The sequence below is a fragment of the Triticum aestivum genome, chromosome 2B (assembly GCF_018294505.1).
Source record: "Triticum aestivum cultivar Chinese Spring chromosome 2B, IWGSC CS RefSeq v2.1, whole genome shotgun sequence".
NCBI classification, from domain to species: Eukaryota; Viridiplantae; Streptophyta; class Magnoliopsida; order Poales; family Poaceae; genus Triticum; species Triticum aestivum.
The window spans coordinates 556,883,570-556,908,365 of record NC_057798.1 but is presented as its reverse complement, the minus strand read 5'-3'; the positions used below and the strand labels follow the sequence as shown (position 1 = coordinate 556,908,365).

The following is a 24,796-nucleotide window of genomic DNA, read 5'->3' as shown; positions in this document are numbered from 1 at the left end:
GCTACATCACCCCCTCAACTCAAAAACCAGTTACTTAATCCCCCAAACTTTGCAATACCGGACCAAATACCCCCTAGCGCTCCGATTAGTGGTTTTAGATGGTGGTTTTGCTGATGCAGCAACTAGGCGAAGAGGAAAAGCGTCACTGCGTTGGCAGTTCATTGAACACTTCTCGCCAGCGTCCGCGTAAAATTTTTGATCGGTGCCCTCAGCTAGCTAGCTGCTTAGTGCAATCAACAAATCTATGTACTACTCCCTCCGTCTGAAAATACTTGTCATTAAAATGGACAAAAAAGAATATATCTAGAACTAAGATACATCTACATACATTCCCTTTTATTCATTTTGATGACAAGTATTTTCGCACGAAGGGAGTAGTAGCTAACTGCTTACACGCTCGGCCAGCTAGCTGCTTATGCGCGAGGTGACTTCATCTCCAAACTAACCATGGCGGATTGGTGGTGAAGGACCGTGGCGGGCACCTTGCCTACCCTCACATGAGAGAAACTGGTGCCTTTGTGGACCTGCTAGTCTACAGACCATGCGACCCTTGCGGCATGTCACTTCTCGTCGCCGTGGCGCACCACTACCAGCCCTCTCGCTCTACGCCAGGCTACCGCCACCACCGTTGATGTGTCCGACCTCCACACGTCGAACACCAGGAAGTCCACACATGCGGGCATGGCAATCTCCCGTGCAACAAGTGCGGCGGCGAGGGTGAGGCATGTGGGCCTCCAGTGCGCCAGGCGGCGACGACTAGGGCTCTGCACCGGCACTCGGTGTTCGACGCACTCGGAGCAGGGGCTCCCATACGCATGCTTGGCGTGGAAGATGGTCCTGAGAAGAAATAGTTTGCTTACACTGACATGTGGGTCACTGGACGAGGTGGCAGTATATAAGTCAACCAACGAAACTAGGTCATGGTATCTGGTCAGCAAAACCATCTGCAAAACCAGCTTGAAAGTCCCCCGGGGGGTGTTTTATCTGGTATTGCAAAGTTTAGGGGATTACCAAAAAAGGCTTTTGCCCCATTTTATATATAAAGCAAACCGTCACAGAGCACACATACAGGGTCAAGTCCACACACACACACCCAAGTCTCACGACAAAGTACATAGGTTCTGTTGAGGGCATAGCTCAACAAGCCCAGAAAACAAAAAGACAGAACACGCCAGATGAAGGAAGCATCAGTCTGGTTCCGGCGCTGGCGGTGGAGGCGGCGGCGACAGGCGGATGGCCATCGAGCGGAGATCAACGATGAAGGCTGAGATGGCGTCGCGGTCCGGGGGGCGGCTAAGCGGCCGCCAAAGCTGCAAGAAACCCGAGAGTTTGAAAAGAGCGTCAGTAGCTCGCCGAAGAGGAGTGCGCTGAATCACAAGCTTATTGCAAACAGTCCAGAGGGTCCAGGCAAGAACCCCAATCTGAAGCCACCTAATGTGGCGAGAAGTCACGGGGGACAGCTGGAGTTCGACAAAAAGGTCCGGAAAATTGGTGTGGCACCAATTTCCACCGACAGCTTCGCGAAAGCAGCTCCAAAGGAACTGGGCAGAGACGCAGGAGAAGAAAATGTGGTTCGAGTCTTCGGGGACCCCACAGAATGGACAGATGCCAGTACCCGGGCCATTTCGCTTGCGAACCTCCACCCCGGACGGGACCCGACCGCGAATCCATTTCCACATGAAGATACGAATCTTCAGGGGTACGCGGATGGACCATACCACCGAGAGGGGAAGGGGGGCGGAAGATGGGGCAATGGCCAGGTAAAGCGACTTGGTGGAGAATTGACTCGACGACTCAAGGCGCCAGCGCACCAGGTCCGGGCCACCATCCACCATTGGCTCATGGGGAGCAACACAGTCAAGCAACTCGCGCCAGGCGGCGGATTCCAAGGGACCAAAAGGCCGTCGGAAAGCAAGGCGCCCTAAGTCAAGAAGGGCCCTATCAACAGAAATCAGGGGATCGACGGAGATAGAGAAGAGGCCGGGGAAGCGAGCTGCAAAGGGAGTGTCCCCGGGCCAGCGATCAAACCAGAAGAGCATCGAAATTTCGGATCCCACCGAGATGGAGGTCCCGATACGGAGGACCGAGAGAAGCTGGATAATAGACTACCAGAACTGAGAACCGCCAGATTTCTGGCAGAAGGCGAGGGGCTGCCCACGCAAGTATTTGTTCTGGATAATGTCAAGCCAGAGGCCACCGTGACCTTGCGAGATGCGCCAAAGCCAACGGGAGAGAAGGGTGATATTCATCTGTTTAGAGCAAAATGATGCCCAGGCCACCTTGCTCCCTGGGCTTGCATATGTCAGGCCAGCTGACCATATGGTACTTCTGCCTGTCATTGTCGCCAGCCCAGTAAAAGCGGGATTGGACCTTGGCGATCTCCTTGTGGAGAGACTCGTGGAGGCTGTAGAAGCTCATAAGAAACAAGAGGAGGCTGGAAAGGGAGGAGTTGATGAGAATAGTCCGGGCCGCCTTGGACAGCCACCGCCCCTGCCAGGGCTCGCATCGCGTTTGGAGCTTGGCCACGGAGGGGCGCAAGTCCGCGACGGAGAGCCGAGAATCACTAATGGGCGTCCCCAGGTAGGTGGTGGGGAAGGAGCCCACGCGGCAATTAAGTCTGTTGGCGATGGCCAGAGACTAAGAGAGGCAGTATCCCATCACCATAACATCACTCTTGTTGAAGTTGATCTTGAGGCCCGACATCTGTTGGAAGCAGAGAAGGAGGAACTTGAGGTTGGCGATGTCCGTCGCCGAGCCTTCGACCATGATGATAGTGTCGTCAGCATACTGGAGGATGGAGATGCCAGAGCCACCGGAAAGGTGGGGAGTAATCCCACGAATATGGCCAGCGGCTTTTGCCTTATCCAGAATGGAGGCAAGCGCGTCGACGACCATATTAAACAAGAACGGGGAGAAGGGGTCGCCTTGTCGAACCCCACAGAGGGTGGGGAAGAAAGGGACAATCTCACCGTTGATGTTCACAGATGTGCGACCGCAAGAGATCATTTGCATGACTCTAGTGATCCACCGGTCGTCGAAGCCCTTCCGAAGAAGGACTTCCCGCAGGAAGGACCAGCTAACCGTATTGTAGGCCTTGTGGAAATCAATCTTCCGAAAGATCGCCTTGAGGCGACTGACGCGGACCTCATGAAGGACTTCATGAAGGACAAGGACCCCATCCAGGATGTAATGGCCCTTAATGAAGGCCGACTGGTTGGGGTGAGTCCCACGGTCAGCCAGCAGGGTCACCCTATTGGCGTACCCTTTGGCCAGGATCCGGAAGATCACATTAATAACCATGATCGGGCAAAACTGGCGGATGTCGGACGCCCCAGGGACCTTGGGGATGAGAGAGATGATCCCATAATTGAGGCGCCCGAGATCAATGGAGCCAACATAGAACTCGTCGAAGATGGCCATGACCTCCGGTTTAATCATGTTCCAGAAGGTCTGGAAAAATTTGACCGGGAGGCCGTCCGGCCCCGGCGCCGAGGATGGGTTCATGCCCTTGATGGCCTCCCATACCTCATGCTCAGAGAAGGGGGCCGTCAGGGCCGCGTTCTTCAAGACAGACACCAACTGGGAACCAGCCCAACAATCGGGGGCGAGAGAGATGCCGCTCCTAGGAGCGGCAGAGAATAAGGACCTATAGAAACCGTCGACGTGAGCACGAATGTCGCGAGGGTCTTGAAGGAGCGTCTCACCATCCCATAAGAGGGGGATGGTGTTGCGTCTACGGCGGCCGTTGGCGATGTCTGGAAGTATGCCGTATTCGCATCGCCCTTCAAGACCCATTTCTGGGCCCCACGGAGGCGCCAATAGGCCTCCTCATCGGTGTAGATCACTGAGAGCTGGTCTTCAAGGTCAAATCGAGAAAGCCACTCGTCTGGAGATAGACCCACCGCGTCAGCATGCAGGTCGAGGGCCTGAATCGCGGATAACAGAACCTTCTTGCACTCCCGTAAGTCCCGACCCAAATTCGCACCCCATCCCTTCATGAATTGCCTTCTGCGTTTCGCACAGAAGTGCCACGCATCAATGGCCGAAGGGGGGGTGAGGGTGAGGGTGGGCACGGGCCTTGATCCACCGAGCGCAGACGGCGTCGGTAAACCCAGCCTGGGAGAGCCAGAAAGTCTCAAAACAGAAACGGGGGGTGACCGGCAGGCGCTCATCAGCAGAGGAGAGAAGCAGGGGGCATGATCCGAGCCAATCCGAGTGATGGCGTGGAGGGAGGCCAAGGGGCAATGGAGGTCCCAATCCGGGGACACTAAGACCCGGTCCAAGACGAACTGGGTCGGGGAGGCTTGCCAATTGGTCCAGGTGAACCTGGCACCAATCCTATCGATCTCACAGAGACCAAGGTCAGCAATGAAATCATTGAACATTTGCATCCGCGCAAAGCAGACATTATCATTGCTCTTGTCTTCCGACGTGCGCAGGAGGTTAAAATCGCCACCCACTACCACAGGAAGGGAGGCTGCAGAGATCTTCCGGTGGAGTTCCTCAAGGAAGGCGGCCGACCTACTATGGTCGGTAGGCCCGTAGACGATGATGACCTCCCACTTGAAGTTGAGAGATCTCTCGAACATCTCCATGCTCACAAAGAATTCTCCCCGATCCATGCTACCCACCTCGAAGGTGGCATCCTTCACACCTAAAAGGATGCCACCCGAGTGACCTGCGCTCCCACTAGAAGGGAGCCAATGCCACGCAAAGAGGTGAGAGCTCAGACGGTCAAGCTCGGGGAGCGAGAAATCGAGACGCATGGTTTCTTGAACGACTACTATGTCAATATGCTCATCTCGCATGTATTCCACTAGTTGGCGGCGTCGACCATCATGGCCGAAACCGCGGATGTTCCAGAATAGAGCCCGCATCAAGGCGCCATTGGGGGGCTTTGACCCAGGACACGAGAGGTGCTTTGCGCACGGAGAGCCGCCGTGCGGGAATGAGTGCGACCACAGATCTCCTCCCCCACCACGGGGGGGAAGGGGGGAGGAGCCATCAGCCGCAACATGGACGAGGGGGGGGGGCACACCAGCCGCAGGAGGGGCCAGAGGCAGGAGGAAGGCCGCACGGGCCTCCGCGAGTCTCCCATCAAGAATCTCGCGAGCTCTAATAGCCGCGATCTGGGCTAAAGGGGGGCCAGCTTCCACTCTAAAAATGATTGCGGAGTCAAAGGCTACCTTAGCGAGGTTGCCTAGAGGAATGGACTCAAGCGCAGAGAAGGAACAGGACGAAGCAGAGGGGGGAACGGAAGGCGTACCTGGCTCCAAGTTACGGGCAGCAGCGCGGAGCTCCACCCGCTCGGGGATGGGCAGAGTCGGGCTGCCCTCAGGGTGAGCAGCATCCAGTCGAGCACTCCGACGGGATGCAATCACCGGAGAGGAGACCGACCGGCCGTGACGAGAGTAGGCGGCGGACCGAGGGGGGCTGGGCAGCCATGGGCGTGGATACCCTAGCCTCCCCCTCCACGGGTAGAGTCGCCGCTGGAGAGGCCAGAGGAGCGGGCCCGGAGCAGCCGAGGCGGGGCGGAGCTGGAGACGACAGAGCGGGGGGGGGGGCGGGAGCATCGGAGCAGAGATGACCACAGACCCCGCGGCAGAGGCTGCCCGCGGGGGTGGCGAGGGAGGCGGCGCCTCAGGCGGGGTTGGGGAGGCGACGACGGGGGAAGGTGAAGCCGGAGGGCGGGGGTTGATACGTCTCCAACGTATCTATAATTTTTTATTGCTCCATGCTACTTTATCTACTGTTTTAGGCAATATTGGGCTTTATTATCCACTTTTATATTATTTTTGGGACTAACCTTTTAACCGAAGGCCCAGCCCAGATTTGCTGTTTTATGCCTATTTCAGTGTTTCGGGGAAAAGGAATATCAGAAGGAGTCAAAATGGAACGAAATCAACTGGAGAAGTTATTTTTGGAAGGAAACCCACATGATGGACTTGGACCCCACGTCAGAAGATACGGGAGGTGCTCACGAGGGTGGGGGCGCGCCCCCCTGCCTCGTGGGGCCCCCGTAGCTCTACCGACGTTCCCCCTGCACCCATATATACCTACGTACCCTAAAACTTCCAGAACAGAAGATAGATCAGGAGTTCCGCCGCCGCAAGCCTCTGTAGCCACCAAAAACCAATTGGGACCCTGTTCCGGCACCCTGCCGGAGGGGGATCCCATCACCGGAGGCCATCTTCATCACGAGGAGGGAGTAGTTCACCCTCGGGGCTGAGGGTATGTACCAGTAGCTATGTGTTTGATCTCTCTCTCTCTCGTGTTCTCTCTCGTGTTCCTCTATGGCATGATCTTGATGTATCCCGAGCTTTGCTATTGTAGTTGGATCTTATGATGTTTCTCCCCCTCTACTCTCTTGTGATGAATTGAGTTTCCCCTTTGAAGATTTCTTATCAGATTGAGTCTTTATGAGAACACTTGATGTATGTCTTGCCGTGATTATCTGTGGTGACAATGGGATATCATGTGCCACTTGATGTATGTTTTGGTGATCAACTTGCGGGTTTCGTGACACTTGGGAACCTATGCATAGGGGTTGGCACACGTTCTTGACTCTCCGGTAGTAGCTTTGGGGCACTCTTTGAAGTACTTTTATGTTGGTTGGATGAATCTGAGATTGTGCGATGCATATCGTATAATCATGCCCATGGATACTTGAGGTGACAATGGAGTATCTAGGTGACATTAGGGTTTTGGTTGATTTGTATCTTAAGGTGTTATTCTAGTACGAACTCTTTTATAGATCGATCCGAAAGAATAGCTTTGTGGTGGTTTCGTACCCGACCATAATCTCTACGTTTGTTCTCCGCTATTAGTGGCTTTGGAGTGACTCTTTGTTGCATGTTAAGGGCTTGTCATATTATCTATCTATGTTATTATTGTTGAGAGAACTTGCACTAGTGAAAGTATGAACCCTAGGCCTTGTTTTCTATCATTGCAATACCGTTTATGCTCACTTTTAGCACTTGCTACCTTGCTGTTTTTATATTTTCAGATTACAAAAACCTTTATCTACTATCTATTTTGCACTTGTATCTTCATCTCTTCGCCGAACTAGTGCACCTATACAATTTACCATTGTATTGGGTGTGTTGGGGACACAAGAGACTCTTTGTTATTTGGTTGCAGGGTTGCTTGAGAGAGACCATCTTCATCCTACGCCTCCTACGGATTGATAAACCTTAGGTCATCCACTTGAGGGAAATTTGCTACTGTCCTACAAACCTGTGCACTTGCAGGCCCAACAACGTCTACAAGAAAAAGGTTGTGTAGTAGACATCAAGCTCTTTTCTGGCGCCGTTGCCGGGGAGGCTAGGTAAAGGGCACTCACTCACACCCCGTCAACTAAGCTCTTTTCTGGCGCCGTTGCCGGGGAGGTGAGTCCTTGAAGGTATATCTTTAGATCTTGCAATCGAATCTTTTTGTTTCTTGTTTTATCACTAGTTTAGTTTATAAAAAGAAAACTACAAAAAAATGGAGTTGAGTTTGTCTCAAATGCTTCACCTTTTTAATATCTTTCGTGAGTATGATGGAAAGGAAAATTGTGCTCAAGTGCTAGAAGAAGAAATCTATAGAATGTTTTTATTTGATGAGCATGATTGCAATGTTGTTAGTATGAATTCCTTGAATATCCATGATGCTAATGATATGCAAAGCCACAAGCTTGGGGAAGCTATGTTTGATGGAGATGATATTTTTTGTCCTCCAAGCTTTGATGAGCAAATTTACTATGATAAAAGCATGCCTCCTATCTATGATGATTATTGTGATGATACGTATGCTATAAAGAAGAAGTTTGCTTATGTGGAGAGTAGTAAATCTTCTATGCTTGTAGATCATGAAAAGAATGTTTTAGGTGCTGGTTATATTGTTGAATTCATTCATGATGCTACTGAAAATTATTATGAGAGAGGAACATATGCTTGTAGGAATTGCAATAATGTCAAGTTTCCTCTCTATGTGCTTAAATTCTTGAAGATATGCTTGTTGTGCCATCCTATGTTAGTTGATTATTGTTCCCATAAGTTGTTTTCTCACAAAATCAGTATGCATAGGAAGTGGGTTAGACTTAAATGTGCTAGTCATATGCTTCATGATGCTCCCGTTACGTTCAATTCTTATCTTTTATGTGAGCATCATTGCCATCATCATGCCTAGCTAGAAAGGCATTAAAGAAAAGCGCTTGTTGGGAGACAACCCAATATGTATCCTTACTGTTTTTGTGTGTCCACATGATTATGCTACTGTAGTAATCATGTTTTATAGCTTTTTGTTTCAATAAAGTGCCAAGTAGAACCTTTGGGAAGACTTGGGTGAAGTTTATGTGATCTTGCTGTGAAAAACAGAAACTTTCGCGCTCACGAGAATAGCTGCCATTTTTTACTGGAGAATGATTTTAGGTTGATTCTTTTTGCAGATGATTAATAGACAAATTAATCAGGTCCAGCAATTTATTTCATAATTTTTGGGGTTCCAGAAGTATACGTTTTATACAGATTACTACAGACTGTTTTGTTTTTGACAAATTCTGTTTTCTATGTGTTGTTTGCTTATTTTGATGAATCTATGAGTAGTATCGGAGAGTATGAACCATATATAAGTTGGAGTAAAGTAGATATTACACCAATATGAATTTAGAATGAGTTCATTACAGTACCTAAGTGATGGTTTTATTTTCTTATACTAACGGAGCTTACGAGTTTTGTGTTGAAGTTTTGTGTGGTTGAAGTTTTCAAGTTTTGGGTAAGGATTCGATGGACTATGGAATAATAAGTGGCAAGAGCCTAAGCTTGGGGATGCCTAAGGCATCCCAAGGTAATATTCAAGGACAACCAAGCAACTAAGCTTGGGGATGCCCCGGAAGGCATCCCCTTTTTCGTCTTCGTTCATCGGTAACTTTACTTGGAGCTATATTTTTATTCACCACATGATATGTGTTTTGCTTGGAGCGTCATTTTATTTTGTTAGTATTTGCTTGATTTTAGATAGAATAATGTTTTGCATCCTTAGTTTTAATAAAGAAGTCAAGGATAGCCTTTGCCATGCTTATTTTGCTAGTATGCATGTTGCTGTTTGAAAACAGAAAGTTTACCATTGTTGCAAAAATTCCCTAGAAAAGTCAGAGAGTGGTATAATGTTGAATATTATTGAATAATGAGATCTGATAAATTTATTACATTGGTAATTTTAGTTTGTAATTTTTGGAGTTAGGGAAGTATTGGTACTCTTGCATTCTTTACAGACTGTACTGTTTTGACAGATTGCTGTTATGGTTGCATTGTTTGCATATGTTTGCTTGTTTAATGATTCTATTTGATGATAGGAGTATTAAATATGCATAGGCATTTAGTATTCAATGTTGAATAATAATTTTAGTGATTTATTACAGTAGAAAATGATAAGGTTTTGCATTGGTTTATACTAACCTATCTCACGAGTTCTTATTGAGTTTGTTGTGAATGAAGCTTTTGATAAAAAGAGAAACCATGATATGAGAGGAATTAAGGAGACACAAAAGCTCAAGCTTGGGGATGCCCAAGGCACCCTAAGATAATATTTCAAGAAGTCTCAAGCATCTAAGCTTGGGGATGCCCCGGTAGGCATCCTACCTTTCTTCTTCAACAACTATCAGTTAGTATTGGTCGAGCCTAAGTTTTTGCTTCTTCACATGAGTTGTGCTATCCTTGTATTGTAGTTTCCTTTAGCTTTGCTTGCTGTTTGAATAAGTATCAAGATCTGAAATTCTTTAATGAGAGAGAGCCTTACACAAATTGGAATTTGCTAGAATACTCTATGTGCTTCACTTATATCTTTTGAGCTTGATAGTTTTGCTCATAGTGCTTCACTTATATCTTTTGAGCGTGATAATTTTTGCTCTAGTGCTTCACTTAGATATTTTAGAGCACGGTGGTGGATTTGTTTTAAAGAAACTTGATCACTCATGCTTCACTTAGATTATTTTGAGAGTTGTTAATAGCATGGTAATTTGCTTAATGTTAATATACTTGGTGTTCAAGACATGTGAAATTTTCTTATGAGTGTGTTGAATACTAAGAAAAGTTTGATGCTTGATAATTGTTTTGAGATATGGAAGTGTTAATATTAGAGTCATGCTAGTTGAGTAGTTGTGAATTTAAAGAATACTTGTGTTGAAGTTTGTGATTCCCGTAGCATGCACGTATGGTGAACCGTTATGTGATGAACTCGGAGCATGATTTATTTATTGATTGTCTTCCTTATGAGTGGCGGTCGGGGACGAGCGATGGTCTTTTCCTACCAATCTATCCCCCTAGGAGCATGCGCGTAATACTTTGCTTTGATACCTTATAGATTTTTGCAATAAGTATATGAGTTCTTTATGACTAATATTGAGTCCATGGATTATGCGCACTTTTTCCCATCCTTCCATCATTGCTAGCCTCTCTAATACCGCGCACCTTTCGCCGGTATCATACACCCACCATAAACCTTCCTCAAAACAGCCACCATACCTACCTATCATGGCATTTCCATAGCCATTCCGAGATATATTGCCATGCAACTTTCCACCGTTCCGTTTATTATGGCACGCTCCATCATTGTCATATTGCTAGCATGATCATGTAGTTGACATCGTATTTGTGGCAAAAGCCACCTTTCATAATTCTTTCATACATGTCACTCATGTTTCATTGCATATCCCGGTACACCGCCGGAGGCATTCATTTAGAGTCATACTTTGTTCTAAGTATCGAGTTGTAATTGTTGAGTTGTAAGAAAATAAAAAAGTGTGATGATCATCATTATTAGAGCATTGTCCCAAGTGAGGAAAGGATGATGGAGACTATGATTCCCCCACAAGTCGGGATGAGACTCCGGACGAAAAAAAAGGCCATAAAAAAAAGAGAAAAGGCCCAAATAAATAAATAAATAAATGAGAGAAAAAGAAAGAAGGGACAATTTTACTATCCTTTTACCACACTTGTGCTTCAAAATAGCACCATGATCTTCATGATAGAGAGTCTCTCATTTTGTCACTTTCATATACTAGTGGGAATTTTTCATTATAGGACTTGGCTTGTATATTCCAATGACGGGCTTCCTCAAAATGCCCTAGGTCTTCGTGAGCAAGCGAGTTGGATGCACACCCACTTAGTTACTTTTGTTGAGCTTTCATATACTTATAGCTCTAGTGCATCCGTTGCATGGCAATCCCTACTCACTCACATTGATATCTATTGATGGGCATCTCCATAGCCCGTTGATACGCCTAGTTGATGTGAGACTATCTTCCTTCTTTTTGTCTTCTCCACAACCACCATTCTATTCCACATAGTGTTATATCCATGGCTCACGCTCATGTATTGCATGAAGATTGAAAAAGTTTTGAGAATGTCATAAGTATGAAACAATTGCTTGGCTTGTCATCGGGGTTGTGCATGATTTAAATACTTTGTGCGAGGAAGATGGAGCATAGCCAGACTATATGATTTTGTAGGGATAACTTTCTTTGGCCATGTTATTTTGAAAAGACATGATTGCTTTGATTAGTATGCTTGAAGTATTATTATTTTTATGTCAATATGAACTTTTGTCTTGAATCTTTCGGATCTGAATATTCATACCACAAGCAAGAAGATTTACATTGAAATTATGCCAAATTATCACTCCGCATCAAAAATTCTTTTTTATCATTTACCTACTCAAGGACGAGCAGGAATTAAGCTTGGGGATGCTTGATACGTCTCCAACGTATCTATAATTTTTGATTGCTCCATGCTATTTTATCTATCATTTTAGGCAATATTGGGCTTTATTATCCACTTTTATATTATTTTTGGGACTAACCTATTAACCGGAGGCCCAGCCTAGATTTGTTGTTTTATGCCTATTTTAGTGTTTCGAGGAAAAGGAATATCAGACAGAGTCAAAACGGAACGAAATCAACTGGAGAAGTTATTTTTGGAAGGAAACCCACCTGATGGACTTGGACCCCACGTCAGAAGATACGGGAGGTGCTCACGAGGGTGGGGGGGCGTGCCCTCCCCCCTGGGCGCGCCCCCTGCCTCGTGGGCCCCCCGTAGCTCCACCGACGCTCCCCCTGCACCCATATATACCTACGTACCCTAAAACTTCCAGAACATAAGATAGATCGGGAGTTCCGCCGCCGCAAGCCTCTATAGCCACCAAAAACCAATCGGGACCCTGTTCCGGCACCCTGCCGGAGGGGGATCCCATCACCGGAGGCCATCTTCATCATTCCGGCGCTATCCATGACGAGGAGGGAGTAGTTCACCCTCGGGGCTGAGGGTATGTACCAGTAGCTATGTGTTTGATCTCTCTCTCTCGTGTTCTCTCTCGTGTTCCTCTATGGCACGATCTTGATGTATCCCGAGCTTTGCTATTGTAGTTGGATCTTATGATGTTTCTCCCCCTCTACTCTCTTGTGATGAATTGAGTTTCCCCTTTGAAGATTTCTTATCGGATTGAGTCTTTATGAGAACACTTGATGTATGTCTTGCCATGATTATCTGTGGTGACAATGGGATATCATGTGCCACTTGATGTATGTTTTGGTGATCAACTTGCGGGTTTCGTGACACTTGGGAACCTATGCATAGGGGTTGGCACACGTTCTTGACTCTCCGGTAATAGCTTTGGGCCACTCTTTGAAGTACTTTTATGTTGGTTGGATGAATCTGAGATTGTGTGATGCATATCGTATAATCATGCCCACGGATACTTGACGTGATAATGGAGTATCTAGGTGACATTAGGGTTTTGGTTGATTTGTATCTTAAGGTGTTATTCTAGTACAAACTCTTTTATAGATCGATCTGAAAGAATAGCTTTGTGGTGGTTTCGTACCCGACCATAATCTCTACGTTTGTTCTCCGCTATTCATGGCTTTGGAGTGACTCTTTGCTGCATGTTAAGGGCTTGTCATATTATCTATCTATGTTATTATTGTTGAGAGAACTTGCACTAGTGAAAGTATGAACCCTAGGCCTTGTTTCCTATCATTGCAATACCGTTTATGCTCACTTTTAGCACTTGCTACCTTGCTGTTTTTATATTTTCAGATTACAAAAACCTTTATCTACTATATATTTTGCACCTGTATTTTCATCTCTTCGCTGAACTAGTGTACCTATACGATTTACCATTGTATTGGGTGTGTTGGGGGCACAAGAGACTCTTTGTTATTTGGTTGCAGGGTTGCTTGAGAGAGACCATCTTCATCCTACCCTCCTACGGATTGATAAACCTTAGGTCATCCACTTGAGGGAAATTTGCTACTGTCCTACAAACCTGTGCACTTGCAGGCCCAACAACGTCTACAAGAAGAAGGTTGTGTAGTAGACATCAGGGGTCCGCCACTGGAAGTGTAACCCCCACCGAGGGCGCCATCGAAGTAGCCGGGAGCAGACCAAGGGACAAGTCCGCTGAATCCCGCGCGACGGGGGGAGGTGAGGAGGGAGAGAGCGGTGAAGAGGCTAGGCAGACTACCATACTAACACTGGAGATCTCGCTCCCCTCGGAGGACGATGCTGCAGAGACCGAGGGCCTGCCAAGGAGCAGACTGGGCGCGGCCTGGCGGCCCTTGCCCCCCGCGGCAGGAGGAGGGGGCGAAGGGGACGGGGAGCGGGAGTCCTCCGAGGCCCCATCCTCATCCGAGTGGTGGGAGCGGGCGTGGTGACGACCGTGGTAATCCCCATCGCCCCCCGGGTTGCCGCCGGGGAGGCCGACGTTGAAGGAGCGGGGGCGACCAACGTGGTTGGGGGGTTCGGGGGCGATCCTGAGGTCGAAGCCCTAGTCGTTGAAGAAAACGCGAACGGAGGTGTGAAGCTTGGAGGAGTCGAGGCACTTGACCTTGACCCGGACCTCCTCCTCCTTGCGCACAGAGAGCTCATCGACCACCACCACCTTGCCCAAGAGACGGGACATCTGGCGGATGACGAGCTCGGACCGCGCAATGTCGGGGAGGCTGGAGATAAGGATCCAAGCGGTGTCGAGGACGGCCACGGCCTGGGCATCGAGGATCGGCTCGGAGATCTCGACAACCAGCTGGTTGAGAGCGAGAGTGATCCGGCCACTGCGTGTCGTGTAGCCGTAGCTGGCGGAGTCGGGGAAGACGACGGAGAAGATGTGGCCGACGGTGGGGGTGACCACCTAGTCCCACTGGCGACGGTAGAGGTGGTTGAGCTCAGCCTCGATCATCTCCGGGGATGCCACCCCATCGACGACCGTGACGACCGCCTGGAGGGTGGGAGATGGCGGCGGCGGGGGGGGGGGGGGGGGGGGGACATCGAGGACCTCGAGATGGAAGAACCTCAACCCCTCGATCCCGTGCCCGTACATCATGAGCTCCGACACCACTAGTCTATCCGGGCACAGGAGAGCGGGATGATGTAACCCAAATCTGAAAGTTCAGGGGGGTATGTATACTTCTTTCAATTTTTAACCATGACAAATTGAACATTGTTCATAACAAATTATGTTTTGCGAGGATGACAACTTTCTTTAGCAAGCATGATAAATTCCGGCAAAGAACTGAACATGCCAAGGATTTTCCATGCTTCCTAAAGAAAATCGACATCATCGGCAACGTAATTTGCCATAAAAAATCGTTTGATTTGCTATGCTAAAAAATCCGATGTTAGCGGAATCATATTTATATTTTTCGATACTAATATTACTCTCGGAAGGCAAAATGCAGTACGCTGGTGGTCGACGGAATAAAGATAAAGCAGAATCTAGCCACAAAAAAGCATAAAGGAAAAGTAAAGTAATGAACCGATCAAGCAAGCAAACAAAAATGTTTGTTTCCTCCTCGGCCCTCTCAATCCATCCTTGATCGCGACCTCCAGAAAATCACTCACCCATGGCGCAGACGACAAACGCATCCCAGCCAAGTGCCCGCCACGGCCCTTTATCCCCACCCAGCCACACACATCTACCCATCGCGTCCATTTCCCACACTCCATCTCTCCAAATCGACCTCCCACGCACGCGCGCGCGCGCCTCCCCTGACCCCGCAGAGCTCCCCAGCCCAACCCGCCGCAGCAGCGGCACGCGAGCGATCGGCCGCCATGAGCGGCGGCGGCGCCGGCGACACGCTGGACAAGCTGGTGGTGTTCCTGGCGAAGCGCGACGGCGTCGACAAGCTGGTGAAGACGTACCAGTACGTGGCGAAGCTGGCGCACTGGGCGGCGGAGACGTCGCACCCGGGGCTGGCGGGGCGCGCCAAGAGCTGGGAGACGGCGGCCGGGCTGAGCCGCAAGGTGTTCCGGTCGGGCCGGTCACTGACGGGCTTCAACGCGCTGCGGCGGTCCCCGGGGGAGTTCGGCGCGCTGGCCGTGCTGGCCAACGCCGGCGAGATGGTCTACTTCTTCTTCGACCACTTCACGTGGCTGTCGCGCGTGGGCGTGCTGGAGCCCTGGCTGGCGCGCCGCGCGAGCTTCGTGTCGGCGTTCGGCGAGTGCGTCGGCTACGTCTTCTTCATCGCCATGGACTTCATCATGATCAGGCGCGGGATCAGGCGGGAGAGGGCGCTGCTGCGCGGCGGCGAGGGGAAGGAGGAGGAGAGGGAGGGCGAGGTGCGGAGGATCCGGGCGGACCGGGTGATGCGGCTCATGGGGACGGCGGCCAACCTGGCGGACCTGGTCATCGCCGTCGCGGACATCGAGCCCAACCCGTTCTGCAACCACGCCGTCACGCTGGGGATCAGCGGCCTCGTCTCCGCCTGGGCTGGGTGGTATAGGAACTGGCCGTCGTGAGCTGAACTGGGTCGGATCGGATAGGCATTTCGACCGGCAAGATGTATGTAAAAAATGTACGCTTACCGCGTTAATTATTTTCAACTATTACGAGACTGTATATGGCAGAGTTCTGGCAACACACTTACAACCTCCTTCAGAATAGACTACCCTAAGTGCATAACAGTCTTACTACATACAGTATAGCTTGCTGACCCAAAGCAAATGGGGAAGAAGGTGCGGGCTCAAGTTTAGTTAGAGCACCTAATCTACGGGTGCAACGCCCGGTCAATAATTACTTCCTTTTGGATTCTTTTCGAGATATGTTACCACATACTGTATCACATATGCCATGCGGTCGATAATTACTTGGGCGGATAATGTTTTCCCCCAAACATCAACTAGCTAGCGGTGACCAAGCCGAATCACCCGAAATGCCGAGGCGTCGTCGTTTCTAGGCCAGGGCGGGGCTCAGCTGGTGAGCGCCGAGAGCACGCCACCACCGCTCTTGGAGGCCATCACGACCTCCCAGCCAGGCCCTTTCAGGGGGATAAGAGGGGGGGCATCGGCGGCGGCAGGCGGCCCGGTGAGGTCGCTCCGGTCCATCACCTTCAAAAGGTCCTCGTCGCTGATGTCGGTCTGGATCATCCTGTCTTCCTCGTCCCGCTCGTCCCTCAGCAGCGCAAGCAGCTCCTCCTCCTGTATTTTCCAACAAAGTAGCAGAACAAATCAGTGATCATTCCCAGTTGCTTCGCTTTTGTTGTTACTCCCTCCGTCCCATAATGTAAGATGGTTTTTGACACTATACTAGTGTTAAAAAAGTGTCAAAAAACATCTTACATTATGGGACGGAGGGAGTACTTCTTTTGGTGTTCCATTTCTGAATATACTCCCTCCGTTCGGAAATACTTGTCATTCAAATGGATGTATCTAGATGTATTTTAGTTTTAGATACATCCATTTTCATTCATTTTGATGACAAGTAATTTCGGACGGAGGGAGTACAATTTATGCAGTAGACTAAAACACAATCTATACTCGAGATGGAAATCTTTACATCTAAGACGTTAGGCTTCGCGCTATTTTGTTCAAACTGTCCCTTCCCGATCACAACGTGCTCTAGCTTCAGCTTTCCAAAAGCTCTCTTGATAATCCGTCCCTGCGACAATGAGTAGGTGAGCAGCGATGCCACGAAATACAGCCTAGCAAGAGTCTGAAGGTCATCCATCCATACCTCAACAGAGTTGGATGTTGCCAACCGATAAACATGCACTGGGCGCGTTTGACCAATCCGGTGGCATCGATCCATGGCCTGCAAATCCATCTGAGGATTCTGCAGAATGAAGCAAATCTTCAGCGTATCACAGCTATGAAAGGTAACTGAAAGGCGGGCATTTTCAGTTTTTCACCAAGGAGCACAGCTACAAACAAAACATCCCGTACGGAAAAAATGAATATCCAAAGAGGGAGATGGCATGTGCAGGGAGAGTGTAAACTTTAACGACCGTTACTTTTGTATGCATACCTATATCGAATATTACACTACAAACTCTCGAGATAGATAGGAAATTACCCAGTCACTGTCATACAGGATACATGTATCAGCAGAAGCAAGATTGATGCCAAGCCCACCGGCACGAGTGCTCAGAATAAAGACATTCATACTGCTGTTCAAGTCATTAAACTCTGCTATCTGCCACAGAAAAAACAGTACAAATAAAAGCCATAGACAGCCATTGAATAATCAGAGAAAGATTGGCATGTAACAATAAGATCAATATAAGGAACATTTATGGATTAGACCACTGGTTCTCCAATAACAAACAGTCATGTGCATTCAAGCCCAGTGTCCATAAACCATTGAACCGTCAGTTTGCTGTCCCCACCAGTTTGTATTCTAACCAGCTTGTAGTGAAATATTCAACTCCATCCAGTTTTGGTAATGATTAGCTGCCGGTTAAGTGAGTCTTTTTCCCTCTAAATGAGATAATTAATCCATGTATTTTTAACATGTTTGATTCTAGCTGATTTTTCCCTATTTAAAGTTCTCCAAATAAATTCAGGCACCATGCAGATGCAGGCTCAATGGTCGCGAGCCTACTCGGGTGAGTGTTTTTCAATCATGTCCAAGCTAACAAACATTTGCTGAATCGGATCGGAGATGGATGTGCGACTTCATCCAGTCTGGTAGCAATTAGCTGCCAATTCAGTCAGAGCTTTTTCCTTTCAGTGAGATAACTAATTCACGTTGTAACAAGTTATGCCCAATTCTAGCAAATTATGCCCAGTTTACAGGAAGAAAACTCAGGAACCATCCAAGTAAAATGGCAGTACCTGGGAACCAACTCAGATGTATGTTTTGAAATCGTGTTTAAGCTACCACACATTTGCTAAACATGTACTCCCTCCGTCCGGAAATAGTTGTCATCAAAATGAACAAAAGGAGATGTATCTAGACATATTTTAGTTTTAGATACGTCCCTTTTTATCCATTTTGATGACAAGTATTTTCGGACAGAGGGAGTATGTTAAACTAATATGCTGGTTGGATATGAGAACACCCTGCTGTGGGATGTTAAATTACAACATACAGGTGTTTTAAGATTGTAAGATTTAACATGTATGAGCTCAGAACTGCTCATATAAAATAATAATTGAACATGTGTTATTGAGCTCGATGCTAAATTGCTCATGTGCTCACTTGGGAAATTAAGGTATGTGCATATGCACATACATTAATACAGAATTGCAATTCTTCAAGATGTAGATGATATCTAGTAAACTGGTAAGAAATCGGTAGACTACCACATTACCTGTCTCATCCTGTCTTCTAATTTAACACTACCATCAATTCTGCAAATATTCAGGCCTTTCATATACAAATAATATTCTATTATGTCCAAAACTTTTGTCCACTGTGAAAATATTAGAACCTACAAACATATTAACTGAATTAGGATATAATTCATGAAAAATGTGCTAGCATGTGCATGAATGCAGAGTAAAGCTAAGGCACAAAGAAATGTAAAGGAGAACCATAAACCTTGTGCCTTCGTTTGAGTAGGGACTCCAGTAACCTGTCAAACAGCTGAAATTTACCACATTGTTCCAGAAGCTTATCGGTAGGTGGATAAAGGCCTGCAGACAAACAAATGAACAACAATGTAGAAAAAATTAGCAAACAGAAACATAGAGTGTAACACAAATAGGACACGTTCAATTGGATTATGGGACACACTTGTTGAGTCAAATGCAGCATTGAAAAGATCAGGATGGGCACAGTTCTTCCTCAGCTGAATCATTAGGTTATTTAGCTTCATCTTCATGCCAGGTCTCCGCAACACTACAATATAGAAAAAACTTGTCATATAAGAATTAATTGTTTACTTGTACACACAATGGACTGTGAGTGTGCAGGAAAAGATGGACGAGCTTACATATGCATACCTATGTCTGTGCTCTCAAACAAGTAGTTGTCAAATGTCTTTTCAATCAAGTGAGTCTGGATTTGCTTCTGATGCGCAGTCATGTTAGCATAAATGATTATCTCTTTCTTCCGTGGAAGCATCTGTTCCACATCCACCTTCATCCGTCTTAAAAGGAATGGGCGCAAAATGGCATGAAGCTTTGAAACAACAAGGACTCTTTTCTTCTCATCAGCTTCTTCCTGCTGTTCCTCATCTCCTTTCCCAGAAAAATCAAACCTTTAAGAAGATATTTGTCAGATGAAAGGAGGCAAAATAAACCAAATATATTCATTGAATGTTTAAATAGTACTCCCTATGTTCCATAATTATTGTCGTGGTTTTAGTTCAATTTGAACTAAAACCACGACACAAATTATGGAACGGAGGGAGTAACTCCACTATCTTTATAACGAAAACTCCCAATGTGAAGGTATTAAAATCCATATACTTACTTCCAATATTACTTACTCATAGCATGCATTTTAGATAATAACATAACAAGTTTAATAATAGACACTATAATAAATCAGAAAAGGTACAACATAAAATTCTGCTAATGTTTATTAAATTGGCAGACATGTCATATCAGTACACAACATATACTGAGAGGAGGAAATGTTATAACATAAGCGGCTGACAAACAGGGAGGTGGCTATTCTGGCGCTTGAAGACATCTACCAGAGAGTCCTGGTGGTGCCCCCTGTGGCAAATAGTAGTTCCCCATTTTGGGAGTCTATCAATGTGGGTTGTAATTGTTCTGCCATATACCCATACAACAGGGTATCATTGTAACTACACGTTTCTATATTATTGTTAATGCAGTGGAATTGCTACAATTATACCAGATAATTGCATTGGATAGTGGAATTGCTACAATTATACCAGACAATTCATGCTTGGGAACTGATGTTGCGACTGTCTAATTTTTTCTTTTATACGATTCACAACTGATCAAATTTGATAGATTTTACTGCATTGTTTAACCAAAATATACACTTAAATGCCAAATGTTGGTCACTTTATAGTAAATCCTGAAAAATGTTGGCTAAAAGAACAACATATATGTGCTATTAGATTCATACACAAATTGATATCACAACATCTAGGCATCTAGCCAATGGCAGAGTCAAACATTTCAAAGCTAGACACAGTTACATTGGAATGTTCAGGTCGCTTATATTTACTCATTTATATCATCATTACAAGAAAAAAATAAGGCCAGGGGATAGCAACTGATGAACACAGGAACTGCTGCCAGGATATGGAGACTAAAACAAAATGGCATATACAGAAAATACCCAAGGTTTCCACTCAAAAATAAATAAATTAGTACCCATAGTAAAGGGCAGCCAGTAGTGCATGTGTAAGTTAAGCGAATCATACCATGACTCAAATTCCTGATGGGACGAGAATATATCAGGCAAAATGAAATTCAATAACGACCACAATTCTGCCAGGTTATTCTGAAGAGGTGTCCCAGTCAAAAGAAGTTTATTGGCCATTGGTATGCGCTTTAACTTTCTCAATAATTTACATTTAGAATTTTTCAACCGATGTCCCTGCAAAAAGTATGGAGGCATGTTAATAAGGAATAGAGAAAGGTAGAGAACCATAAATGGCTCCATCATGTAGATTTTTTTTCTCAATAGCATGTGCTTTTATCACCTCATCCACAACAACATATTTCCACTTATAACGAGCAAGAAATTTTGCATCTGACATGGCCATCTCATATGAAGTAATTATTATTGGGAAATCGGGGCCAACAGTTTTGGGCCTGAATTTTCTCCTTATCTCTGCCCGAGCCACTTTATCTCCATGGTAAATCAGGCCAGTAAGAGATGGAACAAACCTAAATCAAGTATATTCACATAAGATAGCACTTACAAAAACTGAAAATAAAATTTGGATACCTTACCTTGAGATTTCATTCACCCAATTTGAGAGAGTGGAAAGAGGAGCAATTATCATGTATGGACCATGCATACCATTCCCTTTAAGATGGGTAAGAAATCCAATTGTCTGGATTGTTTTCCCAAGGCCCATTTGATCAGCTAGTATCCCATTCAGCCCATTCTGCCACAGTGATATTAGCCACTTCACACCCTTTATCTGGTAAGATTTCAACTGCCCGCCAGTCATTAATGGTACAAGGTTGGCTTGCTCTTTTTCCCATCTTTCTTCTTCTGTGAGAGCGTCATCATAAGCAGAACGATCTTCACGAGATCTTGTGAGCATGGCAGCCACTGCTGTCTTAGCCTTCTTCTGAACAACATTTTACTTTATTGGTACTTAGAAGTAGCAAGATGTTGTCAACACACAATTATGATAAATAAATGACAACTATTTCTCATACTTTCTCATATATTCAGATCCCTTTATTGATATATCACGTCATCCACTTTAGAATGATGACCAGTCCCCACTTAAATACTGAATATAAATGTTCACCATTATGGACCTATTAGATTCAGATGACAATCAACAAGTCCAAACAATTCAAAGTAACACTGGTCACGGAATGTTGGAATGCCTTAATTCTTACCTATGAAGGCAGCTGAACCTGTATTACAGCAAATTTAAAATGGCACTTAAATTGAGATTTGTGAACTAGTATGTTGTAACTTGAAAGGATGCTGCTACTAGAAAAGGCAATCAGGAATTTTGGGAAGTTAACATTAAGCAATCAGGACAACACGCTCTACAGTTTTCTTCAAGCGGCAATATATGTCTTAATCCTAAGTCCATTGAGAAAGTAAAAGACTACACATAATACTGCAAATAAGCAAAAGTACATGGCAAACAATGAAACAAAACATCTCCATAATTTAGAAGACAGCCAAAGATTACCAACGAGCATATTTACATAACAGATGATAATATATGATGTATGCACTCACATCATTGTATTGTGGCTTAGAATTTACTTTCCTCTTTCTGCCACATCCTTTCTTCTTGTCTTCCACAGACTCCTCTTCATCTTTAACTTCAACAAAATTCTGCTTACCCAACAGGTAACAGCATCATCATCAAAAAATAAATAAATAAACTAGCAATAAATACGAAGATAAGAAAAAGGTCACCACAGTGTGGGGCTCATACATCTGTAAATTGCTCCATTTTTTCAAGTAGAAATTCTGAATAAAGCTGTGTCTCTGTCAGCAGCTCATCCAACTTGCTAAAACATGCATTAGGATCTAAAGCAAGTCTTGCCGCTTGTTCTCTTTTTCTAGCCTCTTCTTCCTCTACCTTAAGCCGAGCCTCATATAGCTGCTGTTCCTCCTTCGTCATCACCTCTGTAATGAAGGATGCATCATCGTTCTTGGCCTCAAGGTCAATAGGTACAGATGAATTTACATCCAAGAACTCATCGGATGTCTCCTCATTGGTGGAGTGCAATGGCTGCTCTTCAGCCTTCATCGCCTTGACAATGGGGTGTACCAGTACCCCAACGCAGCTGGCCTCAAGCTTAACAGGCAGAGACGTACTTGCATCAACAAAATCACTGGCTTTCTCATTCTCGGCTTCGAACATTTTCTAATTTTGCACAAAATAATCAGATCAGACTTAAGATTTGAAACTGTTGGAGAACCTCGACACAAAAAAAAATACAAATATTGCCGCAACAAAAGCATACCCCATCTAGACTGACGCGGATCTAGATGATGTGCTGGGCATGCACCCACACACCAAGAAGTTGTGGAGGTTAGCGGGGTTTAACAAATCACTGGATAAAAACAAGCTCATACTCTACGTTGTACTTACAAAGTTACAGTTGTCATTGTTGCTGTTTTACTATTCACACATTTTAAATTATGTAGCAAAATGTTGCAGTAATTAATTATCCGATTTGATTTTTTGCATCAATAATAAAAGAACCAAATAATATACAATATCAGCAAGAGTATGAACTTCATGAAAAAGATAGATCATTCAAAAAGCGCTCATACATGGTTCAGCTTCACATATTTCAAACAGAATCTGTAGCCAAAATATGTAATATTGCACAGCATATGAATAAGTTTAACCTCTGGGAAAATATTGCACATCAAACCAGCTGCAAACATCACATCATACTCAAAGTGCTACAGCAACTTTAGGCAGATACTACTGCAATGCGATGTAGTAATACTAGTATTAGTTTGAGAAGAGACTAGTAATTTCCTAGACCTGATGCTTTGGAAAAAACTCGTAATTGCAACTATGCAGACATGATGCTTTTAAAACTATGGTGTACTAGTAGACAGTCTGCAGACTTGTTTTTGTGGCACATCTGAGCCTTGTTTTAGAGTACCTGAACCTTTAATGCCTAATTTGTATTGCAGCCTGATGCTTGCTAATCTGTCATGGGATTTCACGTCAGCTCGCAAATTCATACATTGTACACCTGACATGCAACTTTTGTGTGTCTATTGCAAAGTACCACTTGCCAAAATGCATAATCTGTAGGAGTAGGCAAATGTGTAAATTCCCGTAGAAAAATACTACTCCCTCCGTCCCATAATATAAGAACGTTTTTCAAGTTAACATAGCTTGAAAAACATTCTTGTATTATGGGACGGAGGGAGTAGCAAACAGACTACTGCCTAGAAAAGAAAAAGAATAGGAGGATTTACTAACAAAGAAGAGACACCAAAAATGAAAAAAAAAATACATGGACAGTAGTACACATAGAAGAAAGCATGACAAAGAAATTGATCTTTCGGTGCACATTGTTACCTCAGCATTGGTCTGGTTTGCTACCCCAACTTTGTCTACTTCTCCAAAATGACCTGAAATAGGCACGGTAGAATCAGATTTTGTGCAGGCAACAGGGGGATTCGGGTTTAAGAGGTTGATATATATCTAGGGTTTCATGAGAACAAGCAACTGGGAGAAGAGTCGCCATGGGAAGACTAGGAGAGTCGCCATGGGAGGGGTGGGAGAGGCACCGGGGAGGGGGTGAGGCGGAGAGGCGACGTGCGAGGATAGGAGAGGAGCAACGGGGCAGGGGAGGAGAAGAGCAGCAGGGGAGGGGAGGACAGTAGTAGTTGGTGTGGGGCAAGGCGTTGCACATGGGGAAGGAGCGGGGAGGAAGAACGGGGTGATGGAGCTCACCTGCGTCGCCGTTGCCGTCATGAATCGCCGTCGCCATCGCCGTCGAGGCCGCCTCCTGCCCCTGCTCTCCTCTCCGTTCGGTGGAAGCAAAGGGGAACGCGGGAGCAGGCAAGTAACCATTTCCAGTTCAGAGCTCCGCTTGATCCTAGGAATTTTAAACATTTGGATCGTAAGGATCCTTTTACTGTTTATAAGACCCCTTTTTTTGACGTCGTAGGATTAGAGTAACATTTTGTAACAAAACTTAAACCTATTTTTTAACCTTTCCTTTCAGTTTCATAGGTAAACATCATATTTTGATACAGAGGTAGTATCTAATCTCTCCTAAATAATTTAAACTTTTGTGTTTATTTTCCGTGTACTATTGAGAAGCACTTCTTACAATACACTTCATTGCACAACTTGATTTTAGTCACATAGATATTACCTTGACTATTTTCTCGAGCCACAATCAAAGAGCCTTTGGTGAGCTTTCATTTTCTT

General features: G+C 45.8%; 2 protein-coding genes across 6 annotated transcripts; one reads left to right on the top strand and one right to left on the bottom strand.

Moving 5' to 3' along the window:
• The first annotated feature begins 14,921 nt into the window (after positions 1 to 14,921).
• LOC123046015 (peroxisomal membrane protein 11-4) lies at positions 14,922 to 15,870 on the top strand. The gene has a single exon (XM_044469291.1). The coding sequence runs from the start codon at positions 15,084 to 15,086 to the stop codon at positions 15,768 to 15,770; it is 687 nt and encodes a 228-aa protein (XP_044325226.1). The 5' UTR covers positions 14,922 to 15,083; the 3' UTR covers positions 15,771 to 15,870.
• Positions 15,871 to 15,880: 10 nt separating this feature from the next.
• On the bottom strand, positions 15,881 to 24,454 carry LOC123046014 (ATP-dependent DNA helicase DDM1). 5 transcript variants are annotated; one of them, XM_044469287.1, is made up of 15 exons: positions 24,314 to 24,454; positions 23,936 to 23,988; positions 22,319 to 22,753; positions 22,117 to 22,215; positions 21,135 to 21,481; positions 20,882 to 21,068; positions 20,600 to 20,775; positions 19,197 to 19,453; positions 18,988 to 19,092; positions 18,793 to 18,887; positions 18,563 to 18,682; positions 17,323 to 17,442; positions 16,984 to 17,082; positions 16,807 to 16,908; positions 15,881 to 16,448 (listed from the first exon to the last, which is right to left on the bottom strand). In XM_044469287.1, exons 1-15 carry the CDS (start codon positions 24,348 to 24,350, stop codon positions 16,221 to 16,223), a joined length of 2,460 nt encoding a protein of 819 aa, XP_044325222.1. In that variant the 5' UTR covers positions 24,351 to 24,454; the 3' UTR covers positions 15,881 to 16,220. The 5 variants fall into 5 exon arrangements, with proteins under 5 accessions (XP_044325222.1, XP_044325223.1, XP_044325221.1 ...); XM_044469288.1 differs by having other exon boundaries at positions 21,135 to 21,478; XM_044469286.1 differs by having other exon boundaries at positions 16,807 to 17,082.
• Between the last annotated feature and the right edge of the window lie 342 nt (positions 24,455 to 24,796).

Coding starts and splice junctions, on each gene's coding strand:
- LOC123046015 (XM_044469291.1), top strand. CDS start 15,084: ATGAGCGGCGGCGGCGCCGGCGACACGCTGGACAAGCTGGTGGTGTTC.
- LOC123046014 (XM_044469286.1), bottom strand. CDS start 24,350: ATGGCGACGGCGATTCATGACGGCAACGGCGACGCAG. Junction 23,989..24,313: donor TGACGGCAACGGCGACGCAG/GTGAGCTCCATC, acceptor TGCCTATTTCAG/GTCATTTTGGAGAAGTAGAC. Junction 19,093..19,196: donor GTTTGAGAGCACAGACATAG/GTATGCATATGT, acceptor TCTATATTGTAG/TGTTGCGGAGACCTGGCATG.